Genomic DNA, 19042 nt, shown 5'->3' on the forward strand with positions numbered 1-19042 from the left:
TTTGGTTTAATAAATTCTCATCCGGATTTCCCCATTTCTAGAAGGTTTGGATTTTACAGACCTTTGTGTGAAAATAATATATATAATAATATTTTATAATTTTATTATATTTTTACATTACTGCAAGCTGTACAGATATAACATTTGAATATACAATAGATATCACGAGTCTTCTCATCTCTGAATTTCAAAAAATAAAAATAACAAAATAAATTCATACATATTAAAAAAAAAAAAAAAAAAGAAGAACGAATGGGAAATTAGTCTTGTTCTCAAATAAATCAAGATAAAAATGAGTTTAATTGGAAGATGACTCATAAAACAAATATAGGATCAAACGAGAGTTTGAGAGAAAAATAGACACCGCCAAGTGTTTTTGGAATGTGATATAGTTTGCAGCGAACTACTAATACTTTTAATATCGAGAGTTATATGTTTTTTTATATTATATTTTATTATGTTCATAAATAAATTATAACAAACTCGAGAAATGTTCATATACATATTTCGTTATTCCATTTTACGATGTCTTGTAAAGTAATCTTAATCAAACCTTAATGTTTTATGGTATCGTGTGTTTTATAGTCTCGTTCAAACTTACATATACTTTTTACATCAACGTTTAAATTAAATCAAAATCGAGCTATCCCAAAGTAGCATAAAATATTTTTGCCAAAAGCCATTTGGACTTGATGGCACGTATTCTCTCATTTAGCTATCCCAAAGTACCATAGACTATTTTGAGATCCAAAAATAACTATATATATATTTCTTCAGACTATGTCCATCTTGTAATTATGATATAAAAAACATATTATAATATCAAAATAGATACGTTATTTCATCGAAACATAAACCAAGTATAAAGTCATCGGGGACAGAATAGATACATTAAGAATATTTATATAAAATAATTATAACCCTAATGTATGTTTGACTATACTTGGAATAAAACCAGAACTTATCGGGCAATTCATCAATTGTTGGACATAAGATCTTAGCATGTGTTGAGTAGCTGAATAGCCGAAACTACTTCCTCTATCTTTTGTAATTGTCTCATGTCCTTGAGAGCAGAGCCTTGGCAAAATTTAGAGCTTTGCGTTCACAATCTACTCGTTTGCTTGCCTCTTTGATCGATTCAAAATCTTCACGTGAGCTACGCCAACAATGAACCAGAAGTCTCTCAGGTCAATTCGGCTCTGGAAAATCAGGCACACATAGGAAATAGGGGATAAATATCTTTACAGTCTCATTTGACTGCTCAAATATTTCAAGATGGTTCTATAAGGCATGTCCTGTCGAACATAGAGGTTCTTGTTCTTTTTTGAAAATTTGAGAAGTCTGAAAGCTCAAAAGAAATGATGGCACAGAGATCACAGTTCGTAAAAAAGGGAAAGATTTTATCTAACCGGATCATTTTGGCAGCACCGAATCCTAGAGGGTCGTGGAAAAGATTGTCCATATATTTTTTCTTTATCAGGAGCTGGAGGTTAGCTTATTATAAATTTCTGGGAGATATGCTTCACCAGGACCATCCTTGTGTTTATCCCAAAGTGTAGCGAACTTCGTGTAGAAGAGGTTCCAACTTCCAAGACAGGAATTGTCTTCAAAATCCACACTTTGTACAGCTGATTTAAATCATGTAGATCAGGTTAACATCCTATTATGCTAGAGAATATGCAATGCTCACGAGATTATACTGAAAAACATCATAGTTTTGTGAAGGGTGCATTTGTGCATTAACCAAAAATTAAATCCGGGTTAAATGATTAAGAGATCAAAATTAAAATGTCGAGTTTCATACAAAGAAATTAGCATTCAGAATGCAAATAAAATTTTTTTGTACTTCTTTCGCAGAAAGAATAAAATTTTGGTGAAGCATTGTTTTTCTATTGGCAGTAGAAATAAAAACTCAATGCCTACATTGTTCAACAGAACCAACCTTGCAATTATTTTAGATCAAAAGCGTGACTAAAAAGAATCAAAGCCACACAAGTTCATCCATCCAGGAAGAAGAGTTGAACAATGCCAAACCCTAGGATGAAACTCGGGATGTATAACTTGAGTTGATTCAATAGTAACAATGACAGAACTAGTATATAGATCACCATGTATAAGAGCTTTGGTTCTTTCACAGAATCTAGATGCCAAAAAATTTTGTTATCACATCATAAAGCAAAAGTTAGAAGAACTACATAAAATATGAAGAAATGGTATTTAATATGCATTTTACTTGGATTTTAGCTCAGCAATTTCAAGTTTCAAATTGTTATCACCCCGAAATACTTCAGCATCAGCATCAAGGTAAGGGGTTGTCCATCGGTTATATTCAGACAAGTTGTAGGGGTCAGAAAAAATGACATGTTCAGTGAGTCTACATAACTCCACATTTCCACAATACTTTGCAAATGTCAATAAAGCTTAAAAAAATTGTTACATCAGTTGAAAATTTTGACAACGGTTAAAATTGAATTCATAGGACAAACTTCAAATAATGACAAAGAATACTCCTCAAGAATTCGAATCAACATAGTATGCATGCTGTACTTTCCATCACATGATCAAATTTAAGTTGTGTTGTTTTAGAAAGCAATTTATTTTGATTGAAGATTGTGTCTTGATTGAAGATAGTGTTTTGATTGCTCAAGTTTTGACAACGGTTTTGATTGTGTTTTAATTGCTCAAGTTTCGATTGTGTTTTAATTTCTCAATCAATAAAACTAAAATGTGACTGAAGATTGTGTTTTGATTGCTCAAGTTTTCGGTACCGTGTTTTACTTTCTTGAATATGTTTTAGTTTTATTGATTGTTTTAGAAAGCAATTTATTTTCTTCGAAACAACAATGTCCTTGTGAATTGTATTTCTTTTAATTTCACGACGTGCAAAAGTACAAAGGTGCGAAACCACGAAAAGTGAAAACAAAAGTCTTTTCCATCACCTGATTTCTCTTATTCATATCATCCATCTCTCCTAAGGAAAACAAGAGTTTTATTAAAAAATAAACTTTTTTAAACAATAATATCATATCATAAAATTCTTATCATTATTATCACATATCTAGAAATACGAAACTCTTAATTAAATATTTCACGCAATTTTATCAATAAAGAAAAAATATTTAAGGAAAAGAAATCAAGAATTATTTTTCCTTTCAATCTCTCCTTTTTTGCATTTCTGGACAAAATAAGCACAAATACAATTTTCCATGTTGGTTCTATTTTATCTCCCCCTGTATGTGAGAATCCATCTCCCCCTGAATTTGATAACATATCTCCTCCTAAATTTGATCATGTTAGCATATGTGTTGGCAGCAATGTTGACAACACAACAGACAACACAAGAGAAAAATATTCATTGCATATCATCAAGGTAGAGCATAAACTTAAGACAAAATAACACATGCACATAGCAAAATGACAAGTCACTGATCGCAAAATGATAAATCAATTCATCTCTTACATCGCTTTTTCTTATTCCCAACGGGCCTGCTTCATCTATTTGTGCAGCTCCAGCTTCTCCCTTTTTTTTGTCCAGAATGGACAGCAACCTCCAGAGCCAGCCTGTAGTCAGTAACTAGATTCTCATAATAGAGCAAATCAACCTTGGCTTGAATGATCTTATCGAGGGCATGATCAATTTGGGCTTGGGTGGCAGTGGTGGATAATATGACATATCTCATGGGAGCGGCGGTGTTGTGAGAGCCTTGTGGCATATCAGAGACAACAGAGGCAGTGTGGGACTCAGACCAAGGAAGGTCTACCTTCCAATTGCCTTTGAACAAAGCTGGTGCAATCTTGAACATATCACTTATGTCATATAAGTGCTCATCAACGTCCCTCACAAATCCCTGAGATTGGAGAATCCCATATAACAACGTGGAAAAAGAGAGCTTTGATGAATTGAGTCCCCCCTCGGCAAATTGAAACACAGTCTGGAAGACTAACTTCACAAAGTTGAAGACCCCATTGGTGCAAATGGAATAGAGGGTCGTCGCCTGTTGTCGTGTCACAACGGTAGAGTTTGTGGAAGGCATCCAATTGCGAATTGCAAGTTTGTGTAGGACATAGTAGAATGATGTGAGATTGGCTGTTGATAGACACAGTTAGGATGAGCTGGGAATTGTTGAATAAGTCCCCCAGTGATTGTAGAAGTGACAACATGAATGTTAGAGAGAAGTCTTTCCTCTGAATCAGGACGTGTATGATAGAATTCGTTGATCACCGTGGGATTGAACTCATACACCTTGTTCCTAACACCTTCCCATACTTACCTGATTGCTCATCAGCAACACCCTGAGACAGATTTGCATAAAGTACTAAGACCGGCTTGCGACAGTATGGGATTGCAGCCGATACCGTGAAGTAGAGCTTCTGATTCTTCAGAGAAGTTATCAGATTTTTCCCAGCAAAGGCATCGGGGTCAAAGTTTTTCTCGTCCAGGAACTCACGATTTACATACAAGGACCACTGTCCCATTGATTTCTCGGAGTAGAACCGATTGGAGAAGGTTGTGCTCAAATCGTAGCTTTCATGATCAGTGTTGGCATCCATGTTGCCAACATTCGGTGCAACATCAGTACTATCATCTGAATGCTCAGCATCTAGAGCAATATCGACACTGTTGGTAGAGGTTTCAATGTCTTCCTCAAAATTATCAACAGAGCTCTTGGAGAAAGAGTCGGTGGAGAGTTTAGGGCGGTTGTCCTCAAATTATTGCAGCATTTCAGAGTCTGGTTCTTCATCATAATCACGGTGACAGGAACCAGAGGCATAGTTATTTGCTTTCTTCAGGTTTGCTAATACCTGAGCCAAGGAGACCTCGTCCTCATCGGACGGAGTTGGTCCCTTTGGATCAGAGTGTGACGCTTCATTAGCATAATATGCAGATTATCATCATAGGAGCTTCTCACAGCATGGAGCTCATAGTAGACACCGTCATAGTCATCTCCAGAGGTATTCTCTGAGTCTGCAAGAGATGGGCTTGTCAAAGACACACCCTTGTGGCAAAATCTCTTTGAGGGAGTGAGATCAGGGTTGTACCCTACTTGTCTCTTTGGTCGTCTAACAGGTGGAGGCGGTGGAAAAACCTGGTTCACAATACCAAAATCGGGAGATTGTCAATGTCGATTTCATTCCCCGGCTCGCCTAGGGCAATTGTTTCCAGAGGTACTCGACTGGGACGATTTCTAGATTAGAAGCAACAGGTGTTTCAGGATGTGTTGTGGGAACAGGGGCAACATTCTCCCTGTAACCCATATCGCTTCGGATGTCTTGAGGATCAAACCCTTATCCTGCCATTGCAAAAATCAGAGACGATTGAAGGAAGTTTAGATATAATCAAGAATGTTGCAGAGAAGATCAAGAAGAGTATAATGCAATTTGGCCGAGAGATTTGCAGAAAATGTGAGTGAAATATGAAACAGTGTGAATTAAAAAAAGCCAAGAAGTGTGACTCCAATTCAGCATAATTGTTTTCCAAAATTTATTTCCAGATTTAAACTCTACATCGGTCAACACCACTAAATCTTCCAAAATCATAAAAATATTGGATTTCTAGTAAAATCGAGTTTTTCACCGAATTTTCTTTGTTGAATACTCATACCTTCTGACTCGACAATATTCACAATGTTATGTATATGTATGATCTAATTAAGCCAAATAACAGAATGTAACAAAATTAAAAACATGAAGACAAGTATGTGATATGTTTGCAAATGGGGTGTTTTTATTGATATTGGCAACATTTTCTGATAACACGTCCAATTTCTAAAAACAATTTTGATTTTTCTACACACTCAGAGGCTTGTTAGCTATTTGAATATAGAAATGGTAGCTCTCACACTAGAAGAAAGGTCTTCTTAGGACTCCTCTAGGTAGCTTTTTCCATTTTCTTGTATTAGGATTTCTGTATTTAATTCGGAAGACGTAGTAGCTCTCACACTAAAAGCACAGTCTTCATTTGACTCTTTTAAATAGCTCTTTCATTCTTTTTCTTCTGACACATAACATAATTTATTTTGCTTCTTTACTTAATATTCTTAAGTTTCTTTTCACATGGGACAAGATCGTGGTGTACACGAACATCCATCAATTACTTTGTGACTTAGTTGAAATATATATCATGCCCAAGTGTGTTGATTTAAATAGAACTAAGAAATTGTAAGCACATCAGAAGATTATGCAACACAGTGAAAACACAACATATAATAGTATGAATGTAAATGTAGAATACCTAAGTTCTAAACATGTACATGCATATTAGATGTTGTCCGAGATGTTGTAACACCTAAAACAACATCCATGAAATATTAGGATACACACATGCTGAGATATTTCCTAAGGTTGAAGAATCTCTCAAAATCCAATCATTTTGTGAATATGTCTGCCAATTGGTTATTTGTACCAAAAATTTTTATGCGGATCAAATCTTTTTCTATTAAATCTCGAATAGAATGATGTCGGATGTCAACGTGCTTTGTTCAAGAGTGTTGTATTGGATTTTTTTTGAAATTGTCAATTGCGCTAGAATTATCACATTACACAATTAGGGTCTCACTCTTAAGTTCGTAATCTTCTACTATTTGATTCATCCATAAAAGTTGGGAGTAACAACTTCCAGCTGTCACGAATTCGGATTCAGCAGTTACAAGTGACACACAATTTTGCTTTCTACTATACCAAGAGACGGCAGTAGAAACATCCTCTCGTTGTGCTCTTTCTATCATCTAAATCTCCAGCCCAATTGGCATCAGAAAAAACCTACCAGGTTGGTATTGGTTTCTTGAGTGTACCATAATCCTAAGTCTATAGTTCCAGCAATGAAGCGTAGAATACGCTTTATAGCTTTTAGATGCAGCATTTTAAGATTTGATTGGTATCGAGGACACAAGCAGACGCTAAACATGATGTCAGGGCGACTAGCAGTCAAATACAAGAGGCTTCTTATGATGGTGCGATACAAGTTGTTGTCAACATTTTCGACAACATCATTCTAGCACAATTTCTCACTCGAGCATATAGGTGTTTTGATGTGTTTAGCATTTTCATTTGAAAATTTCTTAATCAATTTTTAGGATATTTACTTTGGCATAGAAAAATACCATAATGCATTTTCTCAATTTTCAATCCAAGATAAAAACTTAACTCATCAATCATACTCATTTCAAAAGTAGAAAACATACATTCTTAAATATCCCAAGAATGGCGTCTAAGATTGATTCTTGATGAGTAAATACATCACTAAATTAAGGATTTCATGTTAGTGCAGCGATACATATACACACACATACACGTAAATGACAATTTGGACAAGAAAACATGAACATACATATTTGGTGCTACCTTAGTGTTCATTCCTTCGTTCCAAAATTATATAACTCAAGTAGTTACAAATAAAAATAATTTTACAGATTTTTTTTAATTTATAGTTAAAAATGGCTTATAGTATGATCTTAAATGAAAGAAAATATTTCTAGTATATTTATTTAACGAAAGCATGTGTTGCTTACCCTATATTCTTTGAAGTTATACTAATTAGTTCATAATGAAAGAAAATCTCTCTAGTAAGTAACACATGTATACCAATACACTATCCTAGGTGAAGTTGCACTAATTAGTTTGAAAATCTTTATTTGTTTTGATATTAGTTAGAGATTTTGCTTATTGATGTTCGACACCAAACTCTCAAACGCACAACTCTAATTTGGTGTGTGCAATTATATATCTCTTAGTGCTTTTAACTTTTTCGACTTAACAAATAAAATAAAGCACATATTAGAATTAATATGATTATCAAATCGAAATTGAACTTGAGCAATGTAAAAATGTATGTATCTGATTACCAATGAAATAGTGGAATATCTAATATTTGACCGACTGAAAATATTGGGAAAGTAAGTATTTAATTTTTTTAACATGATGATTACTGTGTAAGTACTTTTCGTAGTAATATTAAAGGATTATATTTAAATTGAAATTAAAAGGTACGAGAATGATATATTCGTTGATAACATATAATTGAGTTCTTGTAACTTCTGGCAAAAAGAAAAATATTAACATGTAGGGGTTTATGAAACATTAATCGTGGGATAAAAGAAGAGAAAATTAAAAGTTGTGGAGAGTAAAATAGACTCAATCAAGATGGAAGTTAGGAGCACTCTTTTATGAAACATAGATATGAATAAGCGAAAGTGAAATACTTTAATATAGGCATCCATAGGTTTATACATGAAAACGGGTAAAATTCTGTTTTTTATTGCTCTTTCTCCAATGTCGATACTATGAAAAAGTGACTTTAATTCCTAGCTCAAGTTATCATCACTTAAACTAGTATTTATATTATTATATAATGACATTTTGCATGTCAACTATATTTATTAAAATATGACCGTTAATAGAGACACCACATTTTTTAAAAATATTTATGTTTTAACCCAAAAATTATTTATTATTTTAATTATTACTATCAGTCGTAATAATTAACAAAAATATATATGTTGTGGCTAACCCATTGCGTTGTCCATCTACCTCCTCTTTCCTCTGCATGAGCCGACAGAGACAGCATCTAGATGCACTATCAAGCCGTTTAAACTTCTTTCCTCTGCAGACCAACCTTCTTTTTGGGATTTTCTAACAACAAAAGGCTTGGGTTTATTAATAGAAACAAAGCTCGGGTTTTTCTTCTTTGCCGGGTTGATTCGAAGAAATATGTGAGCATGTTTTCTTTTTTCCTTCCCACCATTACGTGTATTCTTGGATTTTCATGTGCAATCGCTAAAATAATATTGTTCCCTCTTGACATGAACGACATGATGTTCACTTAACTTTTTTGATTTTCTTGTTTTGTGATATTATGTCATTGGATTTTCTAACAAAAATAGCTTGGAAGAAACAGAGCTTGGGTTTTCTTATTTGCAAGGTTGATTAGAAGAAAAGTTTGTTCTCCTTTTTCTTTTCCACTATTACTTGTTTTTATGTATATTATTTCCCCTAAACTTTGTTCTTTTTCTTGCTTTGTGATATTATAGTATGTCATTTCATCGATTTTATGACTTGTTCTCAACATCACAGTTTTCTGAAATGAACTCCGTTACATTTGTTGCCGCGAAAGTCCAATTAGAAGATGAATTTCCAATAGCGTGCTTGTATACATTGGCTGCCTTCCTCTATTTGAAAGAGAATGGAGTATAATTCCAAATTACTGAACCGGACGTCAACTGTACACCATGTTTTAAACACGGTGATCGAGTTTTTACTGAACATAAGAGGGATCCAAGAATCATCAAACCACTTATTGGATTATCAATACACTGGGATTTCGATGGTAAATTCAATTACTAGAGGAAGAATTTCAATCAATATAAACAATCTTGAGAACATTTGTGTTTTCAAAATTTGTAGGCAATGAAAATATCCGTCGTTTATATTGAAAACACAAATGTCCTCAAGGTTGTTTATATTGATTGAAATTCTTCCTCTAGTAATTGAATTTACCATCGAAATCCCAGTGTATTGATAATCCAATAAGTGGTTTGATGATTCTTGGATCCCTCTTATGTTCAGTAAAAACTCGATCACCGTGTTTAAAACATGGTGTACAGTTGACGTCCGGTTCAGTAATTTGGAATTATACTACATTCTCTTTCAAATAGAGGAAGCCAGCCAATGTATACAAGCACGCTATTGGAAATTCATCTTCTAATTAGCGTTTCGCGACAACAAATGTAACAGAGTTCATTTCAGAAAACTGTGATGTTGAGAACAAGTCATAAAATCGATGAAATGACATACTATAATATCACAAAGCAAGAAAAGCAACAAAGTTCAGTGAACATCCTTTCGTTCATGTCAGGAGGGAACAATATACATCAAAACAAGTATTGGCGGCAAAGAAAAAAGAGAACATACTTTTCTTCTAATCAACCCAGCAAGGAAGATAATATCCAAGCTATTTTTGTTAGAAAGTACAATGACATAATATAATATCACAAAACAAGAAAATAAAAAAAGTTTAGTGAACATCATGTCGTTCATGTCAGGAGGGAACAATAATTATTTTAGCGATTGTCCTGACAATCCAAAATACACGTAATGGTGGAAATGAAAAATGAAAACATGCTCACATGTTTCTTCGCATCAACCCGACAAAAAAAAAACCCCGAGCTCTGTTTCTTCGAATAAACCCTATAGCCCTTTTTGTGTTTTCAAAATTTGTAGGCAATGAAAATATCCGTCGTTTATATTGAAAACACAAATGTCCTCAATGGTGTTTATATTGATTGACATTCTTCCTCTAGTAATTGAATTTACCGTCGAAATCCCAGTGTATTGATAATCCAATAAGTGGTTTGATGATTCTTGGATCCCTATTATGTTCAGTAAAAACTCGATCACCATGTTTAAAACATGGTGTACAGTTGACGTCCGGTTCAGTAATTTGGAATTGTACTCTATTCCCTTTCAAATAGAGGAAGGCAGCCAATGTATATGAGCACGCTATTGGAAATTCATCTTTTTGTTAGAAAATCTCAAAAAAGAAGGTTGGTCAGCAGAAGAAAGAGGTGTAAACGGCTTGATAGTGCAGCTAGTTGTGGTCTGTGTAGGCTCAATCAGAGAAAAGAGGAGATAGATGTACAATTCAATGCGTCAGCTACAACATATATACTTCTATAAATTATTATGACTATTGGCAATAATTAAAATAATAGATGATTTTTGGGTTAAAACATAAATATTTTTAAAAAAATGTGTTGTCCCTCTTAACGGTCACATTTTAATAAATACAGTTCACATGCAAAATGTCATTATCTAATAATATAAATACTAATTTAAGTAGTAATAACTTGAGTCGGGAATTAAAGTCACTTTTACATTGTATCAGACATTGGGGAAAGAGCCAAAAAAACAGAATTTTACCCGCTTTTCATGTATAAACCTTCGTTTATAGTGATATCGGCCTTATCATTTTATTTTTTAAAAAAATATATAAATAATCCACCTTTTAACTTGTTTCCATAAAATAAATTAACATAGAGAAGCTGCAATTTAAATAATTTAAAAACCCGCGATCCAAAGCAAGTTTTGTGGCTAGAAAAGATATATCATCTACTAATAAAAAAACATGGAGAATTTGATGCTAATGAACATAACTTGATACCTTAGCAAGAGTCTCCCCGATTAATCTTCTCAGGACTTGATGACCTGGATCCTGAATTTTCAGAAAGCCATCAGTGTTTCCTTCAAAAAGCACCATCCAACACACATGTTTTGCTTATTTGTTCAAACAATATTATAAACTTAGTAATTGACACTTTTGTTACAAAACAAATTCAGATGCATTCTTCATACCTAAGAGCTCATAAAATTTAGGGGGAAAAGTGTCTACAGGCGGTATAATTATAGGATTTCAAATGCGGCTAATCAGGAAATACTCGGCTTTGACTCGCAAGTAAAGGCTTGAAACATTAAATTGTTCCCACAATGTAATGGCAGCCATATATATCGTCGACAAAATCTCCCATGCTGGTGAATTTTGAAATGCAGCTGAAGATATTTACTAATAAAGTCTTTTTTTTTTTCAGAAAACATCTATTTGGAGATTGAGAGTCGAAGGTTATGCATAAAAGTTTCAAATTAACTTAACCGAATCTACACGGCATTACCACTAAATCTCTCGACGACACATTTTCTTTAGGTGATTCAAATGCGTGCATTTGAAGCTGGGCTTTCCCATCCACAGCTGTCAACCAACCGAAGTTCTCCTGTAGAAATTAGAATATAGACAGACATAACTTGTTGGTTTGTAGCCAGAAACTAGAAAAATTAATCAGCAAAGGGGATCGATCATGGCACATGTAGAATTGAGGGCTTCACATCGGTGTACTCGTTGGTTTCTTCCAAAGCAAAAGTGAATGAATTTCGAATGGTCGAACAATACTGTAACACCGGTGAAACTTGTCATTCTTTGTGGAGGAGGAAGCCTTTTTAGGGTTCATACGAAGGAAAACATTGGTACGAATAAAAAGAAGAAAGAATCAGGCGATTTTGTGTTCACAAAAATCGTTCGGCTGGAAAATGTTTGCTTGCTTTTCTGATTGAAAAAAACACTTTTTAAGAACTAGACCTTAATCCATTGGTATTTCAACAACAGCAGGTGACTGCCACCGAACCAACCGATCCCATAACTTACATACAAAATCCCAAAAATCCTAGATTTCCACCTTTCTCAAAATCCTTTAGTTCGAAGCCAAAAGAGATTCCATAGGTGAAAAATATTTCAGTCAGAAAGATCGTAACAATTCCATAAGCAGCATAATCGATATGATAAAATAAAAGTTAAGTACATACAACAAATAACAATCAATTCAGACCAAATAAGAAAGAAAGCAAAAGCCAGCAGACACACGCAAATAAAATTTTCATCTCTAAAATTGAACAAATGACGAAGCTTATCCCGATCTCGACTTCGCAAAATCAACCCAACAATTTTATACTATATCCCGACCAACGAGAAAAGGAATACGAGCGAAAGATTCAATCTTTTTACGAAATTAACATAACCCATGAGCAGATCACGAAACCGAGTCAATTTTTTGCCAAAAAAAAACACAGATTAAAAAGCCCAAAAGCGCCGATAATACCTTCGACTGAGAGATAATTGGAGCAGTTTCGGGGGGGTAAATTTGGGGGAAAGGGAGTGCATTACGAAGTATTAAAAAAATAGATCGTCAATTTATTTAAATGTCTTTGTATTTTAAGTGTTAATATATAATTAAATTTGATTACATATATATTTATTTTAAACACGTAATTAATTCTCATCAGTCGACTCAAGCTAAATCCTCTCCGTCGACCTCTTTTTCATTTTTTTTCCGACTACAATTCTCAACAAAAATCGATGCAATGGCTAATAATAATCTGATAATATTAATGTTTATTTCGATTTATTGTTTATTTTCGTTGGTCGATCGACTGATTGAAGAAGAAAATTTCGACCACGTTTTGGTCGATCCAAGCGTGAGTCGACCAAGCTTAGATCGACCATCTATAGATGGTCGACCAAAGACCAAACAATGGACCATCATTATTTGATCGACCAATGGTCGACCATTACTTTGGTCAAAGACCAATTCAACAATTGGTCTTTGACCATTCTTGGTCGACCAAAGCAACAAATTCCAATTGTTTGGTCGACCAAAGCAACAATTGCTTTGGTCGACCAACAATTGGTCGACCATTGTTTTGGTCGACCAAAACAATGGTCGACCATTGTTGATTGTTGGGTCTATCCAAGCTTGACGCTTGGATCGACCAAAAAATAGCGTAGGTCACCCACATTGTTGACCCAATGACAGCTCCAATATATTGGTTCGATCATGGTCGATTAAATTGATTTTGGGTCGACATATCTTGATTTGGGGAAAAAGACTCGTAAATTTTAATTGGAGGAAGATGTGTGTCGACAGAGAAGAAAAAGAATGGGAGAATTAATAAAATTAAAGAGTTTAATTGCAGTTAATGTAATACTCAAAAGTCAACTCCTTGTTTCTTAAAAAAAAAGTCAGAGTCTTTATTTTTTAAATACTTTCTATCTCACTCCTACTTTTTTAACTGACCCGTTTTTGTCTTATGATGTACCCATTTCCAATTTAATTATATAATAATCAAATAATTTATTATTTATGGCAATTTATGATAAATTTCACATGTAGCAAGGGTCCATATTGTCACTAAGAGGACCAGCATGTTAGACTATTAATAATGGGTTTGGTCCCTACTTTGTCATTTCCTACTTCACCCAAGCCCAAAACACCCCATGGTATGTCCTTAACAACTGGTCCCTTCAACATATAAGTATATTCTATCTGCTCTCGATTTTTGTTTAGTATAAAATGATTAGTTGATTATATCACTTGAAAATAAAAAATATGAGTCCACCAATGATTTTTTATTTTATAGTCAGATGATCTGGTGATCATCTTATACAAACACATCAAGAGAAGATTTTTCGATCTAATATAGACTCATCGCCTTCCAAATAATCCGATTTTGTAAAAATAAAAAAATTAAAAATACCATTTTTTATTTAGTTCATAGGTTAAATATAATTATTTATAATCTCTAAGATTTACTACTATACAGTTTCAATTTTTAAAAAATTTACAAGTAGTTAAACTATAGATTTTTTTTTAAAAAAAAAGATAAATGTTCAATGCGTGTTAAATATATTAAATCTAATGTTATAAAAAAATTAACATAAATTCAATAATCTTTTCAAAATTATTTTTAAAAATAGTTCAACTCCGTCATGATAACCTGATTTTCAATAGGAGGAAAAGATTACCAAATTTATTATACATGGTCTTTTACCAGATTATAGCAATTTTTATTATCCATTAACAATCTACGGTAGTTTTCAAAAACTTATTAAAATATTGTAAAAAAAATAAAAAAAAAAGTAAAACTTTTACTCCCCCGCCCTTCCAAATGGGGGGAGTAATTGTTTCACCTCCCCCTGTAAGGGAGGCGGGGGATGATATAAATTAATTTTAAATCAATTTTTACTTAGTGATGACACACGTGTCGCAAGACACGTTTTTGATATCATATGACACTTAGTAATATATGAATGAGCTCGTGTCAACAATATAATTTGGTGTTATTTTGTAGGATCAAACATTTGTCGTTTTGTCAAAAATTATAGATAGTAATAATGGTGCAACTTAAATATTTTATAACATCACAAGCATCACATTTCGATCATTCTCTCAGCATGGACAATTATTGTTCTCTAACAATCTTCTTATCAACAATTGCGCTCTTTGTAATTAATAAAAATCGAACATGTGACATTGATTCTAATTATTGTAGGACCGGACGCTTGTCGTTTTACCAAAAGCTATATTTGGTGGTAATGATGCAACTCAAATATTTTAAACCATATAACAAGCACAAGCGACATGGTTTGATCGATCACCCAGAGATAATAATAATTATATCCCGATAATCTTCTTCTCAATAATCACACATCAAATTGTGACTTTGGCTTTGACCACTTTTAAGACCGAGAACTTGCCGATTTATCAAAAGTTATAGTTGATGATAATTGTGCAACTCAAATATTTTAAAAACAATACAACCACAGTTTTTCTCCTTTTATGATTGTCGATTTTTCAAATATTTGTTGCTAATATTTGTATTAGTTTGGTTAAAGTACACCAAATCGGTTATTATATATGGTTTAAGTTTAATTAATAACTAGTTATTTTACACACGCGATACGTGTGTGTACAGTCTTTTTTATTATTATCGATGGATTAAAGTGAAATTTGACAAATTATAGAGGGACTAAATTGATATTTGAATTGTTAAAATAAAAAAATAAAAATAAAAGTGTGTTGAAATTAAAAACAAAAACAAAAAATAAAAGTGTAATATTAGTATCATATAATGGTAAAATTAGAAGAAAAATTTGGTGTCCCCTACATGGTTACTATCACGTCCTCACCTTTAATAAAATAGAATAGATGATTACCATGCTAATAATAATATATACTAGTGCACCGACGCACTCGTTGCGTGATTGTATAATATTTTTTATAATTCATTTGATTTACATTTAAATGAAGATCAAAATATAATTATAAGAAATAGTGATGGACTACACTGTAATTTTGATATATAAATTAAAAAATAAAATGAAAAATAAAAGAATAAAAAAATGACCTCAGTGAAATTTGAACATATAACTCAAACTCAAAGAAACAATGACTCTATCCACTAAATCACATATAACTTGCATTAAGGTTTTAACATTTTATTAATATATATAATTATTAAAATATACCATTACATCAAAGTTAGTTATTCTAAGTGTCTCAGACTGTATAGATAAGTGTGTTTCTATATATTTGTGTTTGTTAAATTTGTAAAATTTAATTATATTAACGATTTATTTACTATTTAAAAAGCGACAAGTCCTTTTTTTTCTTGCACCCCACAAGAACCCCATCTCCCCACAGTTTTGTTAATAAATACTTTGCAACACTACACCTTCTCCTTCAAATCACCACTCCCCCATCTTTCTTTTTTCTTGCCTAAGCAACCAAATCTTTGACTTATAATCTTCTGCAACAACACAGAAAAAGAAAAAGAAAAAATGGCCCTCAAGAAATCAAACAAGCTCCCGCAGGCGGCAACCTTAAAGCAAATCTTGAAAAGATGCTCGAGCTTAGGCAAGAAACACGACTATCATGACGACGATGAAGGACTACCGATGGACGTCCCCAAGGGCCACTTCGCCGTGTACGTGGGCGAGAACCGAACCCGATACATCGTCCCAATCTCCTTCCTGACTCACACCGAGTTCCAGTGCCTTCTGCGACGAGCTGAGGAAGAATTCGGGTTCGATCATGTAATGGGAATCACTATTCCATGTGAGGAACTTGTTTTCAGATCACTAACTTCCATGCTCAGATGAGAAACCTGGAGAATTCTTCTCAAGTGTAGTTTTCTGATCGAGATAGATGATCAAGATTTGGAAGCAGTACTGTTTCCTGTCTTTTTAACATCTTTCTTGATTTTTTTTTTCATTATTCTTGTTTTTGGGGAAACCTGTGTTTGGTGATCCTGACTTGGAACGAACCCACGATGAAGTTAATGATTTTTTTCGTGGGTTGGATTTGTAATTAAAGTATTTGTAATTTCCATCGCAGAGATGTTTGATATTGCACCCTGAGATGTTCTGATTATTCTATTATTTCAATTGGTAATTGAAAATTTTAACTCAAGTACTCATCTACCTTGCTCTCGTGATATATTATCAATATATTACTGCTATATAATTTATAATCATAAAATAAAAAAAAGTATTCATTTAAACAAATTATTTGACAACATAATATATAATGAAAATGGTAGAAATGAATTTTCAGTATTTATTTAAATTATTTTAAATTTTGTTTCACAATAATCTTTGTTTAATTAAGTATTTTTTGTCGTTCAAGAATCATAATAATTATCTTCTTATATATAATTGTACACATACGGTATTAATTATATTTAATTATTTAGGTTAACTTTTAAAAATGTTAAATGAATGGAATAATTAATTACTGCGGGGGCAAAATAATGCAATTAATTAAATGTTATTTTTTTAAAAAAAATAAATAAATATTGTAATAATTAATTATTTAAAGGTTGGAAAAATGATACAAGTACTTGATATTATATTATCTGGATTAATGAATGATTAATTTGTGTAGTTGAAAAGAGCAATAAAGTGATATAATTTTAATAATTCATGAGATAAATTAATACGGAATAAATTGCACTTCTCACCCCTATAAAAAAGCGTGAAAACTATAATATTAAATAAAATGTCTTTTACAACTGAGTTTTAATCAGACTCATCTGTCATATATGCATGGTGTTACGTGTAATAATGGTTCAAGTTGGGTAGAATAATATTAAAACGTGATGGTTGAGTTGTTGTACGATTTAAAATATTAGAGTTTTATCATTAACATCAGCTATAATTTTGGTAAATTAGCAAGCGATTGGTCCTATAATTGGAAGCAGCGCTAATGTCGCATGTTATATCCTCATTGGTTTCAAGGAATGCAATTATTTAGAGAGATTGTTTGGTGCAATAATTGTCTCTACAAAGTAAAGAAATCGAAACATAGTGTCTGCTATATTACACGGTTTATAAGATTTGAGTTACACCGTTATCACTAGTTATAATTGTTAGTAAACTAGCAATGGATCAAAATTATAATTGGCAGTAGTGTTAAGGTCAAATGTTCGATTCTCCTTTATTACAAGGAGAGAGATTATTGAGATGAGTATTATTGGGTTCAATAACTGTCTTTACGTGATGGAACAATCGAAACGTGATGTTTAAGTTATTATATGATTTAAAATTTTTAAGTCGCGCAGTTATCACCAATTAATATTTTATGATAAAATACAAGCTCTCGATGCTACACACGAGGTTTTAACTTTTGATTTTTAAAATAATTTATTTATTTTAACGAACATTTAAAAAAACCACAATTATTTTATTAAGAAACTGAAATAAATGTATCAACATGTATCTGTCCATTTCACCTCATTAAATTAGGGTTTAATTACTTTCCTCTTGGTACACCAAATGTACCTTTAAATGTACAACAACCAACTTTTTAAACAACTTATATATATCTACTCATTCTCTAATTTTACAATCAATAAAAAAAATTGAGGCACAAAATTGAATAAATTTCATTTGAGAAAACTAATTTCACTTCTACCCTTGGCGATAAGCTCTAGTTTTTGGTCCATCATGCAATTTGTAAGTTTATTGATGTTGGTGAAAATGATTTGTCATGCTCATATATATTTAATTTCTTATATATTTCCAATCAATTATGAAAATACGTTGTTGATCATAAACGAACAAGAAATAAACTATGATGTATGTATCAGAAGTTTGTGTTGTATTCTGGTGTTGTCAACACTAGCACAAAGCATGCATCGAAAATTAATTATTTAACACACAAGTAAACTTAAAGAAATAAACATCATATTTAAATTATGCACAAGTACAAATACTTGTGCAATGCTTTATTACGATAATTCATTAGAAAAATATGTAAATCGTTTACACAAAAATAATACTGGTGAGATTAACAAAATCAAATTCCTTCACACTCCAAGGAATTAAAATGCATCAAAAACTCAAATCAAATACTAAATGTATAAAACAAAAAGGCGTGTTGCTTAAAACCAAACGTAACCACTCTTCACCCAACACTTCACGCGGTGTTGTTCTTGAGTGTCGTCAACACCAATCAGCAACACGGTAAGTATGTGAATCAATTACACAAATTCTTCACACGGAAATCTTCAATTTTGAACTTCATGTATGTTCAAAAACACTCCAATAACTGCACTCCAATGTGATCAACCGATCACACGAAAAACTTCAGCAGCTGAAAAAAACTTTGATATTAATGAGCAACAACATTGAATAGGGAATGAAGGCGCATGTGATTATTGGTCC

General features: G+C 32.7%; 1 protein-coding gene and 2 long non-coding RNA genes across 5 annotated transcripts; 2 read left to right on the top strand and 1 right to left on the bottom strand.

The window, feature by feature from the left end:
* Positions 1–883: 883 nt before the first annotated feature.
* On the bottom strand, positions 884–12679 carry LOC142554193 (uncharacterized). Of its 3 annotated transcripts, none has more exons than XR_012822142.1 (6): positions 11851–12679; positions 11661–11759; positions 11156–11206; positions 3461–5291; positions 1410–1628; positions 884–1156 (listed from the first exon to the last, which is right to left on the bottom strand). It is a non-coding gene; the product is annotated as an uncharacterized LOC142554193 (long non-coding RNA). The 3 variants fall into 3 exon arrangements; XR_012822141.1 differs by having other exon boundaries at positions 884–1199; XR_012822140.1 differs by having other exon boundaries at positions 884–1628.
* Positions 7430–7749, top strand: LOC142554194 (uncharacterized). The gene is made up of 2 exons (XR_012822143.1): positions 7430–7499; positions 7568–7749. It is a non-coding gene; the product is annotated as an uncharacterized LOC142554194 (long non-coding RNA).
* Positions 12680–16050: 3371 nt separating the features above from the next.
* LOC142552559 (protein SMALL AUXIN UP-REGULATED RNA 51-like) lies at positions 16051–16787 on the top strand. Its single transcript, XM_075662241.1, has one exon. The coding sequence runs from the start codon at positions 16157–16159 to the stop codon at positions 16475–16477; it is 321 nt and encodes a 106-aa protein (XP_075518356.1). The 5' UTR covers positions 16051–16156; the 3' UTR covers positions 16478–16787.
* Positions 16788–19042: the final 2255 nt, after the last annotated feature.

This window comes from Primulina tabacum, chromosome 8, assembly GCF_025594145.1.
Source record: "Primulina tabacum isolate GXHZ01 chromosome 8, ASM2559414v2, whole genome shotgun sequence".
Classification (NCBI taxonomy): domain Eukaryota; kingdom Viridiplantae; phylum Streptophyta; class Magnoliopsida; order Lamiales; family Gesneriaceae; genus Primulina; species Primulina tabacum.